Source organism: Ranitomeya variabilis, chromosome 2 (genome assembly GCF_051348905.1).
Source record: "Ranitomeya variabilis isolate aRanVar5 chromosome 2, aRanVar5.hap1, whole genome shotgun sequence".
Classification (NCBI taxonomy): Eukaryota; Metazoa; Chordata; class Amphibia; order Anura; family Dendrobatidae; genus Ranitomeya; species Ranitomeya variabilis.
Window position 1 is genome coordinate 1092919707 of NC_135233.1, and position 16251 is coordinate 1092935957.

The window sequence follows — 16251 nt, forward strand, 5'->3', positions numbered from 1 at the left end:
GCAACCTGAAGACACTTTGCTATCTTCTTATAGCCTTCTCCTGCTTTGTGGGCCTCCACCATTTCATTTTCAGAGTGCTCGGCAGCTGCTTAGAAGAACCCATGGCTGCTGTTTTTTGACACAAGGTTAGAGGAGGCTGGGTTCTTATAAAGCTGGAAAATTTGCATCACTTGGCCTTTCCTACCGATGATAGTGAACGAGCCATAACCCTAACAGGTTAATTAAGGTCTAAATCCTTGGTCACAATTATCTGATCACACAAATCTCCAAGGGTGCACAAACTTTTGCATCAACCCATTTTCCTTTTTTTGTAATTTTTAAAATGTAAAATATGAAAATGTATATATATATATATATATATATATATATATATATATATATATATATATATATATATATATTTTATTACTAAAATAGAAATGTGTCATCTGTATCTTTAGGCTTTTTAGAGATCATTTCATCTTTAGGTACTTTTCCATGCCACTGTGTATGTGTCCTTATGATAACTAAGACTGTATCAATGTGGTAGTTTTACATCCTATAGCTCTTAGATTTGCTTTGAATGTTATGTGTCAGTCTGTACTGTAGTTCTGGCATTCTATTCATGGGCCAGAAAAGCTTACAATGAGCCGTCTCTAATTGAATGTGTCCGCCGCAGTCAGACTCTTTGGGACGATATCGCAATGTAAGAATTGAAACATAACCGTTTAGCGCCCGGTCTCTTGCGCACAGTTCTGTACTCACTAACAATGTTACTATTGTTTGCTGATCAGTGGGGTCCCATCTTGTGCAAGAATGAAGGGGCCATGATGCTTCGGAACTTTTACCCGCACTCCTTATAGAATGCTGCAGAACATCGGCGTGTCGCCCAAGAAACAATTCTGGACTCGGACCCCCCCAGCCTATAATAATGACGGTGCGGACACAGACAGGGGGTCCCTGTGCAAGAACAGTAGATGGGAGAATTCCGCAGATTTCTTTGTCAATTCTTTCAGTGTTTTTTTGTTGCAGATTTCACCCATGCTAATGAATGGGGGGGGGGAAATCCCGAGGCAAAACACAAGTATTTTCCGCAGAGTATTTTGTGCCGTCACATCAGGATTTGCATGAGGACAGATAATAAGTGTATATAGAGCAGGAGATCTTCGCCCCTGCTCCCCATGCATTGCCTCCATAAGTGAAGGCTGGGGCTGCCACTTCCTTGCTACAGATGGCAGAGCTCCTCTCACATTCTTCACTTACAGGCACCAGATAAGGAAGTGTGTTGAGTAATCAGGGGTGTGTGCTGCTATGGGGGGGTTAGGGGGTGGGGGGTGGACCTCCTAGCTGTTCAGTAGCACAGAGGAGGAGGCGACACACCTGCCCACTGCCACATTCCACCGCCACAGGCAGATAGACATCACCAGGGGAAGAAGGCGACCGCCAGGTAAGGTCCTCACACCTGATGTCACCTTACACCGCGCCAACGACTGTGTTCACATTGACCGTCCATCTGGGGACTGCCATCCGCAGAGTCGGCGCTGGATTTACTTGACTTGTATTGAAGTAGGTGAAATTGATACTTTACAGTCAATATTTACTTATAAAGCTTCACATTGTATCATGTCGCCCACACATCACAGTATAATGCCCCAGAAGTCGCCCGTCGCTTCGCTCTGGATTGCTGACCTTGCGTTACAATAGGCGGAACCGATACTTTGTATCCAGCGGAGGACAATGTGGAAGTGCGGCTTCTACCCAGGGTCAGATCGAGCTTGGTGCTTTACCTCTAGCCTTAGGGGAAGGTTTTCTTAGTTTGCTCTGAATTGCTGACAGGGCGTGTTGGGAGTTGTAGTTTCATAACAGCTGGAGTCACAGGTTGGAGAACATTGTAGTATATGGTAAAATGTAGCAAGAAAATGTCACTGTTGTCTGTGAATGTTGGGAGTTGTAGTGTCACATCAGCTGAAATCACAGGTTGGAGAACATTGTATTATTAATATTTATTATTTATATAGCACCATTAATTCCATGGTAGTAAATAATACAATGTAACAAGAAAATGTCACTGTTGTCTGTGAATGTTGGGAGTTGTTGTTTCATAACAGCTGGAGCCACAGGTTGTAGAACATTGTAGGATATAATACAATGTAACAAGAATATGTCACTGTTGTCTGTGAATGTTGGGAGTTGTAGTGTCACATCAGCTGAAATAACAGGTTGGAGAACATTGTATTATTAATATTTATTATTTATATAGCACCATTAATTCCATGGTAGTAAATAATACAATGTAACAAGAATATGTCACTGTTGTCTGTGAATGTTGGGAGTTGTAGTGCCACATCAGCTGGAGCCACAGGTTGGAGAGCATTGTAGGATATAATACAATGTGTATTATATAGTGGGCAGTGTCTGAGCTCATACTTTATATCATATTCTATGTGCGGTCGGTGCTTCAGGTCAGGTTGCGATTTGCAGGTACTTGTGTATTTGCCCTCTAGGTGCAGGTGTTAACCCATTTATCTCCTTGCAAAAACTGTTCATACAGCAGTTTGTTATGACTGATAGATATCACAATGTGCAGAACTGATTCATTCCAATAGAGGGGCAGCTGATTTATATCACTATACAGCTGAAAATAGAGGATGTGACCTCTCTGGTTTATTAGACGTATATTACACCAGGAAGAGCTGATACTTTGTATATTATACACATATCTGATGCCTCATCCTTCCTGACAATCTACTGTAGCATCTACTTTCACTCAAGTGCATAAACTGTAGCTGCAATGACTTGTTCAACATGTAGCCAAATGTAAATTTGATACTGTGTATCAAAAGGTTGCACTATACAAAATAGCTCAGATGTTACTATATGCCATGGTTTTTCATTATGCAGTTGTGACTTCACCCTCTAGGTGTAAGGGTATGTAGATGACTTGAGCTCCTCAATCTGAGCATGAACATGAAGACTGAGAAGCTGGTGCTTTATATCTAATATGTCATATACAAAGTAGTAAGAATGTCTTATGTGTTATGCCATGCTGTGATGTGCCAACAGTTATGTATTTGTATTCACTCTCTAGGCTTAAGGGTATTTAGGTGAGATGAGCTGCACTGACACGCTGAACATGAAAACACAAACTAACTGGTATTTTTTTTATTGGTAGTACAATGTATACAAAATAAAAAGATTGTTTTATGTGTTATGTCATGGTATAATTTGCCAACAGTTGAATTTTTGTGTTCACCCTCTAATTGTAAGGGTATTTAGGAGAGTAGTATTTAACTGGCTTGTTGAGCATGAAAACAGTCACAGAACTGCTACTTTGTATGTATATTACAAAATACAAAATATAAGTAGTGTCTTATATTTTATGCCATGGGTTAGTGTACCAGCAGATGTGTTTTCACCCTTTAGGTGTAAGGATATAAAGGTGAGTAAAGTAGGATAGGCTTGGTAAACAAGAAGACACTAACAGCGCAGCTAGATTGTATTTACCATGTGATATACAAATAACAGCTGTGTCTTATGTAGAATGTTCCACCAGTTGTGTCGGTGTGTCTTCACCCTCTTAGCATAAGGGTATATAGATGAATCATGCTGAACTGGCTGGTTGAGTAAAAAACACTAACAGAACTCCTTCTATATATCTATCCCTACAAATAGTGGGGTCTTTTTACATATGTCATGTTCAATGTGCCAGCAATTGTGTTGATGTCCTTTCACCCTCTAGTTGTAAAGGTATAAAGGTGAATAAAGCTGTATTGGCCTGTTAACATGAAAAGACCAATAATGCAGCTACTGTATATCTATCATGCAATATACAAATAACACATGTGTCTTATACTTTATGCCATGGTATAATGTGCCACCGGCTGTGTTGTTATGATTTAATTCTCTAAAGCAAGGGTATATAGGTTAATAGTGCAGAACTGACTGGATGAGCAAGAATAAAGCAACATTGCATGATGGATATAGATTCATAGCAATGTGCCAAAAACATTAATTACACCATGGTTTAATGTGCCAGTGGTTGTATTTTTGCGTTTTCACCCTCTAGGTATGAGGGTATATAGGTGAGTTGAGCTGCATTGGCTTTATAGACATGTTGTCAACACTAATGGAGCTGCTACTTTGTATCTATCATATGATATACAAATGGCAAGAAGTCATTTGGTTTACCCTGTGATTTAATGTGTCATTGGTGATAGTGTGTTTTCATCCTCTGGCTATAAGGGTATTTGGTGATTTAATTGTTGAACATGTAAGCAGAACCAATACATTCTATCTGCAGTATACAAAAAAACAAGATTGTACCACAATAGCTGGTGATTATTATTCTATGTAACATGTAGTGACTACTTCACATCCCACGAATCACAGTTATGCGATATTCATGATATTCCTGTTGACAAGGGCTTCATTAGATGCAGGTGGAGGTGAGTTACTAGATTTGCTCTGCAGTGTAGCTAATTGATGGGGGGCTTTCTGTATCGCCGTGCAATGCCTTGACAATCGTTCATATATATCTTCACCCTCTGGTAATTATGGACAGAGTTCACTTCATTTACAGGGGCTAAACAAAGCAATGAGAATAAGATTTCTCAGAGATCCGTGGGAGGAATGTAATTATATTATAGGGTCAGGAGCAAACGTGTGCGGAGAGTAACATATCATACGTGTATCATTGTAGGCCTGTGTGGTGTGATCATGGCCCCGGAGATGACCAGGGCCCTATAAGCCTCAGATAAGCAGCCGCTCCTTGTAAGGTTGATGGTTATCTAGAGACTTGGTGCTTGTCCTGTGCGTCCGACAGATGGACGAGGGTCTGTGTGTCCCACCACAGAGTACAGACTGCAAATGACCCAGCGTCACCTGCGAGCAGCAGAGCCTTAGTGGAGACGCCACACCGTGCGGAGGAAGCGCCAAAGTGACAACGCGGAAGAAGAGAAGAGGTTAACCCCTCCACTGCCGAGGGCCTCCTGCAGCACGTCTGTTCTCTGCCATTACATAATGTGCAATGGATCACATATGGGGGGATTAGATACACGGCTCAGCAGTCAGTATCACACAGGATAGGATTAGATACATGGCTCAGCAGTCAGTATCACACAGGATAGGATTAGATACATGGCTCAGCAGTCAGTATCACACAGGATAGGATTAGATACACGGCTCAGCAGTCAGTATCACACAGGAGAGGATTAAATACACGGCTCAGCAGACAGTATCACACAGGAGAGGATTAGATACACGGTCAGCAGTCAGTATCACACAGGACAGGATTAGATACACAGCTCAGCAGTCAGTATCACACAGGGGAGGATTAGATACAAGGCTCAGCAGTCAGTATCACACAGGAGAGGATTAGATACACGGCTCAGCAGTCAGTATCACACAGGATAGGATTAGATACACGGCTCAGCAGACAGTATCACACAGGATAGGATTAGATGCACGGCTCAGCAGTCAGTATCACACAGGAGAGGATTAGATACACGGCTCAGCAGACAGTATCACACAGGATAGAATTAGATGCACAGCTTGTGGGCACAGTATCACACACATTGGGCTTAGATACCCACCTTGTCAGCACACTGTCACTGTATGTTACCTATACAGACATTTGGTAGTGTTAGTGTCGGGGAGTGTGGGGTGCTGCACTGAGCGGTGAATGGAGCAGTCGTGTTGTTACATTGTTTCGTGTTGTTACATTGTTTCGTGTTGTTACATTGTATCACAGTCGCTGCTACTTTGTGTCTTTCTCTATTTACACTTCCTGCTTCACAGAAACCTTCATCTAAACTCAGCGCAGAAACCTAAATATAACGTCTGGGAGAGACCCCCACTGCCAGATGGGCCCCCAGCAGCGAAACCTGTTCATTAGAGCCCGGCACAGGGCCCGGGAACACAGAGCGCTGCGGAGCCATATACATGTATACACAGAGCGCTGCGGAGCCATATACATGTATACACAGAGCGCTGCGGAGCCATATACATGTATACACAGAGCACTGCGGAGCCATATACATGTATACACAGAGCGCTGCGGAGCCATATACTTGTATACACAGAGTGCTGCGGAGCCATATACATGTATACACAGAGCGCTGCGGAGCCATATACATGTATACACAGAGCGCAGCTATAGAGGAACACATCATGTATACTGCCACACCGCGTACACACACATACTGTACCCCACCATACATACACCGCAGATGCAAATATATACACATATAATACATATATCCCCCCATACATACAGCACATATATAGGATACAAATACTCTGAGTATACGATCTGTGGCCCACATCACTGCTGTGTAGGATGCACTTATAAGATCGGGTCTCTTAGGGGCCAGTGACGTCTCCATAGTTTGTCCTCCTCCATCAGACTAAGGGCACGAGCAGACATCGACGGAGATCAGTCCGATCACAGACCGCAGTGCACGGACTGGCGACAGCTCTCCGACCCGAGCGTAAATACATACCATATACACATACATAACCAGCGCATACTATGTATACAGTATATACTATATATACATCTGCATAGTGTAAACTTACACAATACAGTTGTGTGAAAAAGTGTTTGCCCCCTTCCTGGTTTCCGATTCTTTTCCATGTTTGTCACACTTACATGTTTCAGCTCGCCAAACAAATGTAAATATTAGATATAGATAACACAAGTAATCACAAAATGCAGTTTATAAATGAAGGTCTTTATTATTAAGGGAAAAAGAAATCCAAACCTACAGGGGCCTGTGTGAAAAGGGGATTGTTCCCTCTTAAAACATGAATTAACTGTGGTTTATCACATCTTTGGGATGTTGAGTTCACGTTCCCACGCCACACGTAGGCCTGATCACTGCCACCCCTGTTGTCAATCAAGAAATCACTTAAATAGGACCTGCCTGACAAAGTGAAGTAGACCAAAAGGTAGTATATAATATCCTGCATTATTATCCCACCTCTCCTATAATATCCCCCGGACCATGCTGTTTCTCTCCAGGCCTCAAGTGAGTAGATAAAATTAACACCTCTTCTCTGTTGATGATGCTGAGATTCTGGACTTTGGAGCCAGTAGATAACAACAGTCTGAAGATCATTATTGACTTCTGTGAGAGAGTGTTGTGGGCATGCTCTGTGATACGGGCAGCGGTCATTGTGCGGGAATGAGGAAGAGGTGAGCTGTGACATCTTTCATTATTTTCTGTGCAAGAGAGTTGTAAGCATGCTTTTAGGGAAAATATTGTGGGTATGCCCTGTGGCAGAGTGTTGCGGACATGCCTTGTGGCAGAGTGTTATGGGCATGCTCTGTGACAGTGTTGCGGGCATGCTCTGTGACACGCTGTTGTGGGCATGCCCCATTGGCAGAGTGTTGTGGGCATGCTCAGTGGCAGAGTGTTGTGGGCATGCTCAGTGGCAGAGTGTTGTGGGCATGCTCAGTGGCAGTGTTGTGGGCATGCTCAGTGGCAGAGTGTTGTGGGCATGCTCAGTGGCAGTGTTGTGGGCATGCTCAGTGGCAGAGTGTTGTGGGCATGCTCCGTGACACAGTGTTGTGGGCATGCTCTGTGGCAGAGTGTTATGGGCATGCTCTGTGACAGTGATGTGGGCATGCCATGCACGGTGGTCCTGTCTTGGTAAAGCCTCAGGATTAGTGGGGGTCCCGGGGTCAGCAGTAGGATTGCCGCAGTTTGCCCGAGTTTCTGGGATTTCCATCCTTTTGTACAGCAGTAATAGCTGTGAGATCTGCAGGAATGTGGCAAATCTGACAGTCAGGAGGAATGTGCAGCCCGGGGCGATATCGTCTGTGGCCCCCAGAGGGTTAACGAAAGCTTCCTATTTAGTCATCCATTACAGGAGCAGGAGTCCCACAGATGTGTATGGGGTCCATGTACCATCACAATAGAGGGGGCTTCCACTTTTATGCACATGCAGAAACTTTCTGACAGACTTTATTTTCTCACTATATCTCGCCTTGCTGTCAGTGAATGGAAACATGTTTCACATCCAGATGCTCAAACAAAAGTTGTATTTGTGGGGGTTGTAGTTTTGCAGCGGCTGCAGTTGGAAGCATTTGTCTTTTTACTGTTCCTTTAAGAATCCTCCCAGGAGGGGTCTCGTACCCCCCATGGTCAGGCGCTGCCTCTATACACCGTGCTATCTATGTAGCACTCTGCATGTCCGGCGGTCTCTGCTCCTCCGCAGCCGTCAGCCGTTTCCTGAGCCGTGACCACATTGTAAGTAAGAGACACCAGAAGAAATTCCCTGCAGCACAGAACGGGGGTCTTCTAATATTCACAAAGAATTAGAGGGTCGTTCCTAACATTACCAGTTGTCATTTATCCAAAGGATCAATGATGACCTGTGGATCGGTGGGAATCTGACCACCGGAGACCACTTGGGTCTCGAGACGGAGGTTCTGAAAAGTCCCATTGGAATGGGGCAGTGGCCGCACTTGGGCACCATCAGGGGTATCAATACGGAGGAAGCTGGCGCTGCAGTCGCACCCAGGATCTGGACCCAGGTGACCCATGTGCGAAGAAAAAGGAATTTACTATTAAAGACCTACTATAGTAGGGGGCCCTGTTGGAGATTTTGCATTGGGGCCCCTGAGCTCCAAGTTAGAAGACACCTGGAGATAGCATGTACAATGGTTATTCGGCAATGCCTGGCGTGGTGGACAGCGGGCACCGGGGCAGAAATATCATTGGTGCAGCCACACAGGGGCCCAAGAGGTAAAGGGGCCACTTCTATCTCCAATGCAGCAAGCCAGAATTATCGGACAACAAAGGGCCCATATACTGTTCTTCCGCACGGGCACTTTTCTGTCTTGTGTCCTCCATGCACATTCTCATAATAGAGCCCCTATCTCACAAGTCACCAATTTGCAAATTATTCGCAAATTTTTTGGATTATTGCAAACTTATAATGTTGGAAATAAGCCTTAAAAAGGGGTAAACTTTGAAAAATGCCAACCTTCATCACTCGGAAAGTCTTCTGGTCTGCTGCCGCCAGTCCTCCATTATGATGCAAACTCTGTAGTAGTAACTAGTTGTGTAAGAAGCTTAGCGGTCAGTAGAAGACCCCGTAGAGACTTCTCCGACACCAGCAGGGGTTGTCCAGGGTTAGAGTCTACAGTAACTCCACGTGGCTGCAGATTTGTGAATACTCACCATGCACGCAGTCGGGATTCTCTGGTGCCAGGAGCTGCAAGTTTGCAATTTGGATACATAAGGTCACCTGCAGACTAGACGTTCCACAGCCTCGCTCGATACAAGTCAAAGGTCACGTCTTGTCAGAATGTGGCCCGAAGTATGAAAATCACATGATCGCCTGCTCCCAGTGCCAGCACCGAAGAATCCTGATAGCGTGCAATGAGTGACTGCAGACTTTAGACCCTAAGCCTGGACAACCCCTTTAAAGCTGGCCATGCACATTAACTCCCCAATCACATGAGCCTCACGCGGAGAACAAAAGGATCGGCCATTGAAACTACAACTGCCCGATCCTTCTCTTCCCGACAACCTCTGTCTGGGAAGAGATGGAAGACCCCTAAATCACATCAGATGATCGTCCAACCTGCAGAAATCTGTGGGTTCCGTCTACTTTCATCTCATGTGTATGAGGGACTTATAAAACGTGTTGCATCCAAGCAGAAAACAGAATCGACTGATAATGTTGGATGATGGAAAGTGACCTAACGTGCGGGCTTATACTGAGATCAAGCCCTGAGATAAGCTCACAAGTTCACAACTCTGGAGAAGCTGAAGCAAAGAAGTTAGAGATATATTGAGGCTGAAATCCAGAAATTACTAGGAAACAAGGGTTTGTGTAACAACCAATATTACTCCCTTATAACTCCCAATGGGCTTCACTGGACCCCCAGGTGGCAAATCTGTGCAATTAAACAGTGAAATGGAATGACATCCATTGGTCATTTTGGGACACTCGAAGGACACCACCTTGTGAGTCAAATAATCGTTCCTTAAAAAAAAGGGAAAAAAGTTGACCTTGACCAATGGATAATGGCCCACAGCATAAATACATCTGTAGTAGTGTTATATTTGTGGGACCAAATTGTCCCTTGGTTTCCGGGAGACATTACTTCATGATGCACCAAACCACCCAACGGTGGTCTACTGCAATGTTCCTCATTGCCTCATCTTACACCATGGGATTGGGGGGTAGCAGCGACCACCATCATCTCCTGCAAAGCGTATGGACTAGAGATGCTGGGGTAACAATGTGGGCTACCAAGAATATAGGATGACACTGACGATCCCCGCAAAAGGGTGGAGAACCAATGGTGGTCACCTAAGGAGTGTCGTAGATTTACCGCCACCTATGCTTGGAAATCGTCTTCCCTGATCACTATTGATCCCTACGACTGGAAGTGCCAGGCTGATATTCTTGAGCAATAGAACATCAGTTTTAAAACAAATAAATGGATCACAAAAGGAGATCGCAACAAAAAATACCAAAAGTGATCAAAAAAACATAGAAAAAATCACAAAAACCCTAATGATGTGAGAGATCCGTGAAGAAACAACGCACAGCTGGAAGGTCATACCTAGGTGCCAAGGGGGTTGCCGATGGGCTCTGGTGTTTGGGGAGGTCCAAAGACCTATTTGCCCCATAATAAGTCTTCGGGAGAACATTTGGCTCATGGTTTGTAGGGGGGGTCCTTGTATACAGTTTGTATTGAAGCCAATGAGATTGATGGAAAAAATGATCAAAATGTCATTACTGTGCCATGGCCAAGTGTAGACTAGTATAAGGGCAAATTGGCCATGTTGGTATGTTACGGCCAGGCTATAATGTACCGTATATTGCTTTGGAATACAGAGAAACCATATTTTGGACATACTTTTCTGTGTAGAAAAAAAATGTAACTATGAAGGTTGACATCATCTGTAGGTCTAAAACATCAGAACAAGTAATGGCCCTCACTTCCGTGTGTGGAGCTTAGAGATAAATGCCGTAAATATCAGGTTTATTACATCTACTTTAAATTTAACAGTCGGCCCCGTCACACAGGAATAATGCCCGGTAGAAAGTCTCGAGGCGGTGACTACAGACGGGAAGATGTTGAGTGGTGACATTTAGGATCAATGTGATTGTATCTCTAAAGTCAAAATGTTATTTCTTCAGAATAAAACAAAACTTTTCCACAAGGTGGAAAAATGAGTTGTAATAAATGAAATACTTCAAAGAGACCATTTCCTTCTGGTAAACCTGTGATATGAATTGTAAATTGCTCATCAAAATACCAAGTCTAAAATATGGTAGGGTAAAGAGTCGCCTGGAACTGGAGGGTGAACAAAGAACAATTGGGGTAAGACTCTGAGATAAAGGAGGAGTGTGGAGAAAACTGGTAGACAGTAGTGGAATGGTGTAAGGGTATGTGCACACGTTCAGGTTTTTTCGCTTTTTTTAGTGTTTTTTCGTGATAAAAACGCTATAAAAACTCATAAAAAACGCATACATTATGCATCCTATCATTTAGAATGCATTCTGCATGTTTTGGGCACATGGTGCGTTTTTTTCCGCGAAAAAAACGCATCGCGGTAAAAAAGCAGCATGTTCATTAATTTTGCGGATTTTCTGCGTTTTTCCCGCAATTCTATGCATTTGGAAAAAATGCATGAAAAAACGCACAAAAAAACGTTTCAAAAACACGGTAAAAAACGCGAAAAACATGCATGCGGATTTCTGGCAGAAATGTCCGGTTTTTGTCAGGAAAATTTCGGCTAGAAATCCTGACGTGTGCACATAGCCTTATAAGGAGAACCAAGGAAACAGTTGGTATGTAGATGAGAAGAAGATAATGGAAGGCGATAAGTTAAATAAAATGGGTAATGAGGAGAAGGATGCCACATGGCAAGGAAGCAGATGGAATTCACAGTGGGCATAAAAAATAAATTGTAGAAGATGGTGGGTCAGATAAGCAAATGGTAGAAGATGGTGGGCCAGAGAGGCAGATGGTTGGAGACTGTCGGCCAGAGAGGCAGATGGCAGAAGATGGTGGGCCAAGGAGGCAGATTATAGAAGATGGTTGGCTAAAGAGGCAGATTGTAGGAGATGGTGCTCCAGAGACAGACTGTAGGAGAAGGTGGGCCAGAGAGACAGATGGTAGAAGATGGTGGGTCAGAGTGACAGTTTGTAGGAGATGGTGGGCCAGGGAGGCAGATTGTAGGAGATGTTGGGCCAGGGAGGCAGATGGTAGGAGATGGTGGGTCAGAGAGGCAGATTATAGTAGATGGTGGGCCAGAGTGGTAGCTTCTAGGAGATTATGGGCTGGGGAGGCAGATGGTAAAAGATGTTGGGCCAGAAAGGCAGATGTTAGGAGATGGTGGGTCAGAGAGGCAGATGTTAGGAGATGGTGGGTCAGAGAGGCAGATGTTAGAAGATGGTGGGCCAGAGAGGCAGATGTTAGGAGATGGATGGCCAGAGAGGCAGATGTTAGGAGATGGATGGCCAGAAAAGCAGATGTTAGGAGATAGTGGGCCAGAGAGGCAGATGTTAGGAGATGGTGGGTCAGAGAGGCAGATGTTAGGAGATGGTGGGTCAGAGAGGCAGATGTTAGAAGATGGTGGGTCAGAGAGGCATATGGTAGAAGATGGTGGACCAGAGATGCAGATGTTAGGAGATGGTGGGTCAGAGAGGCAGATGGTAGAAGATGCTGCTCCAGAGAGACAGATGGTAGAAGATGGTGGGCCAGAGTGGTAGATTGTAGGAGATGATGGGCCAGGGAGGCAGATGGTAGAAGATGGTGGGTCAGAGAGGCAGATGTTAGGAGATGGTGGGCCAGAGAGGCAGATGTTAGGAGATGGTGGGTCAGAGAGGCAGATGTTAGGAGATGGTGGGTCAGGGAGGCAGATGTTAGAAGATGGTGGGTCAGAGAGGCAGATGTTACGAGATGGTGGGTCAGAGAGGCAGATGTTAGGAGATGGTGGGTTAGAGAGGCAGATGTTAGAAGATGGTGGGCCAGAGAGGCAGATGTTAGGAGATGGATGGCCAGAGAGGCAGATGTTAGGAGATGGATGGCCAGAAAAGCAGATGTTAGGAGATAGTGGGCCAGAGAGGCAGATGTTAGGAGATGGTGGGTCAGAGAGGCAGATGTTAGGAGATGGTGGGTCAGAGAGGCAGATGTTAGAAGATGGTGGGTCAGAGAGGCATATGGTAGAAGATGGTGGACCAGAGAGGCAGATGTTAGGAGATGGTGGGTCAGAGAGGCAGATGGTAGAAGATGCTGCTCCAGAGAGACAGATGGTAGAAGATGGTGGGCCAGAGTGGTAGATTGTAGGAGATGATGGGCCAGGGAGGCAGATGGTAGAAGATGGTGGGTCAGAGAGGCAGATGTTAGGAGATGGTGGGCCAGAGAGGCAGATGTTAGGAGATGGTGGGTCAGAGAGGCAGATGTTAGGAGATGGTGGGTCAGAGAGGCAGATGTTAGAAGATGGTGGGTCAGAGAGGCAGATGTTACGAGATGGTGGGTCAGAGAGGCATATGGTAGAAGATGGTGGGATGTAAAGGTAATTTGAAAAAGTGAAGCAAAACGAGTTTGGAGACGAGGGTGAGCTAAGGAGGCACTTAGGACAAGTTGCTGGACTAAAATCTAATGAGAACAATAAATGCTGAAAATACATTTCTGACTGCTGTTGTCTCCCACATGACCTACATTTACTGTCAGTAGGTTATAAAAAGTTGGGAGAAGGTTGATGCAGAGGAAGTGAGTAACACGTGACGGCAAGATCACAGTACACAGGACTCTATTGTAGTTTGTAGCCATGGTGATACATGAGAGCTGTATACCCAAATGGACAGACTGATAAGCTTCCGGACTCCTCAACGGCCTCTTTACCTGCTCTCCATGCCACCACCAGGCAGCCCCCGTGCTCACCATCGCCCCCTTCTGATTAATGCACTTTGGTAGTGCAGTTAGAAAATCGGGGCAAAGCCTTAATCCCCGTCTCTAGGGCTGAGCAGGAATATCTCCCCAGCTAGAAGTGCATTTGAAGGGAAGGTGACAAAACTAGTAAAAATGTAACGTTCAGCCTTTGGCTTGTGCTTGGTGTTTGCCGGCACAGCGTGGGCCTTTCTTGGGCAGACCTTCCTTACGCACGTGCCTGAGACTTTTAGATGTTGCGTGTGATCGGTGATGTTCTTCTTGTCTGTTGAGTCACATGTGGCAAAGCCTCCCCTAATCTGTGATCTGTATCAGTGATTGTGACACGTTGGATTGTGATGCCGGATAGCGGCGGGAGCCTCAGACGTTTCCTTTCCAGGGTTGGCGCCTTTTCTATACGGATCTCCTCGACCTCGTTGTAACCCACAAAATAGCAAAAAAATACATCTTTGATTTAGATCTGAAGTCATTAAACAAATGAAATAAAGGATTTTGATGCACAGGTTCTGGGTTGAAACCCTTTTAAGGCTCACCTGCCCTACTCAACGTTCGGGAGAACCTGCCGGTGGCACTATGATAAAAACTCGATACAATGTGGCCACCGGTCCATATACTAAAAGTTTGTGTCCATGTCCGTTTCCCATGTGTTCATACACGGTGGAATGTGATGCCTCAGCTGCCCGCTGGTTGGCACGGAGGGGATGGCATCATTGTCTTCTCCTTCAATAGAAGCAGATGAAGCCGGATCATACACAGACGCAGTGTTATTTTACCCGTGTAGACGACAAAGCTTGTAACTATCATGCTATTCCCGCCCCGGTCACTAGTCAGTTTCCATCACCCTATAACGCTTGTGTGTTTCTGACTTTTGAATCAAAGTTACCAAAAAGAATCCGAAGAATTTTAAAAAAGTGAAAAAATACAATTTACGGTGACATCATAACCTCAGGTTTATAAAATACAAGTGATGACAACAGTACATAACACATAGTGAGCTAAAAAAAAAAATAATAATTTTCCCCGTAATCTCTATATATCTTTCCTGCCTGAACTAAAAAAAAAGGACACCGATTTGAACAATTCTCGTAGCCGGGAAGTGGAGGGTTAAAGTGAATGTCAACTTTTTTTTCTAATTGATTCTGTGCGAATTTCCTCATATATATGTAAGTTAAAGTTTTCAGCAACCGATCTCCAAATCTCCTAGAGTTAAATGATAAAGTTCTGACTGTATGCAGCCGCCACTAGGGGGAGCTCAGGAGCTCGCTGAAGACAGGGTCATGATACAATGCACAGCATCAGTAGTATTCAGTAAGTATCAAGTCATTTGGTGAATCAGAGAACGAAAACAGAAAGTGTTATGTGTACTGACCGCTAAACACTACAACCAATATAATATGATCAACCCCTTTAAATGCAAAATATAATCTTCTCTCTATATGGATTATCTGCCATCAAAATCACTGATAATAAGTCAGGATCTAGTAGGTCTGAACACTGACTCCGCTTCTCTCTTTCTTCTCAGCCCAGGGGCAAATTCCAGAGAGTGGAGACACCAGTTCTGTCCTGTTGTTCCCCCGCCCGTCCCGGTGTGCTGACACAGTGTAAACCTCACCGGCGCAGCCGCAGCCCCGCAGGATATAGGTGTGTTCTGCTCTCGCCGCCATGTAACGGACCCTGGTTACTTGACTTTTCCACGTGGCTCCAAGGTGCATTATTCTAAAAGGAAATAAAAGAATTTGTAAAGCGAAATCTGAAGTGTTGTCAAGAGCGCAGCTCGGAACGATATCAAGCGGCAGGCGGTACAGTAAACAGTATTATTAAGCTATAGTACTACGGTGCCGGAGTAAAAAAGCCTAAATGGTAATTTAATAATACTCTTACTTTTATTATTATATGCACTCTTATGATTGCACCTAAAATTCACAAAATGATTCCAAAACTGAATCAAATAAACTAAGCTATTTTAATACTACCATCTACATACAGGATATAGCTGCTATAATACTGCCCCTATGTACAAGAATATAACTACTATAATACTGCCCCTATGTACAAGAATATAACTACTATAATACTGCCCCTATGTATAAGAATATAACTACTATAATACTGCTCCAATGTACAAGAATATAACTACTATAATACTGCTCCTATATACAAGAATATAACTACTATAATACTGCCCCTATGTACAAGAATATAACTACTATAATACTGCCCCTATGTACAAGAATATATCTACGATAATACTGCCCCTATGTACAAGAATATATCTACGATAATACTGCCCCTATGTACAAGAATATAACTACTATAATATTGCCCCTATGTACAAGAATATAACTACT

General features: G+C 44.2%; 1 protein-coding gene across 5 annotated transcripts in view; it reads left to right on the plus strand.

Moving 5' to 3' along the window:
- Positions 1–1227: 1227 nt before the first annotated feature.
- PTK2B (protein tyrosine kinase 2 beta) overlaps positions 1228–16251 on the plus strand; it is a 181833-nt gene continuing 166809 nt past the window's right edge. Inside the window, exons 1-2 of one of the 5 annotated variants that reach the window (XM_077291775.1) lie at positions 1372–1426; positions 15426–15763. In XM_077291775.1, the coding sequence (XP_077147890.1) occupies positions 15761–15763 (3 nt within the window). In that variant the 5' untranslated portion in view covers positions 1372–1426; positions 15426–15760. Of the gene's footprint in view, positions 1546–15425; positions 15764–16251 lie in introns of those variants that run through there. The other 4 variants (XM_077291778.1, XM_077291777.1, XM_077291776.1 and 1 more) reach the window with 4 other exon arrangements.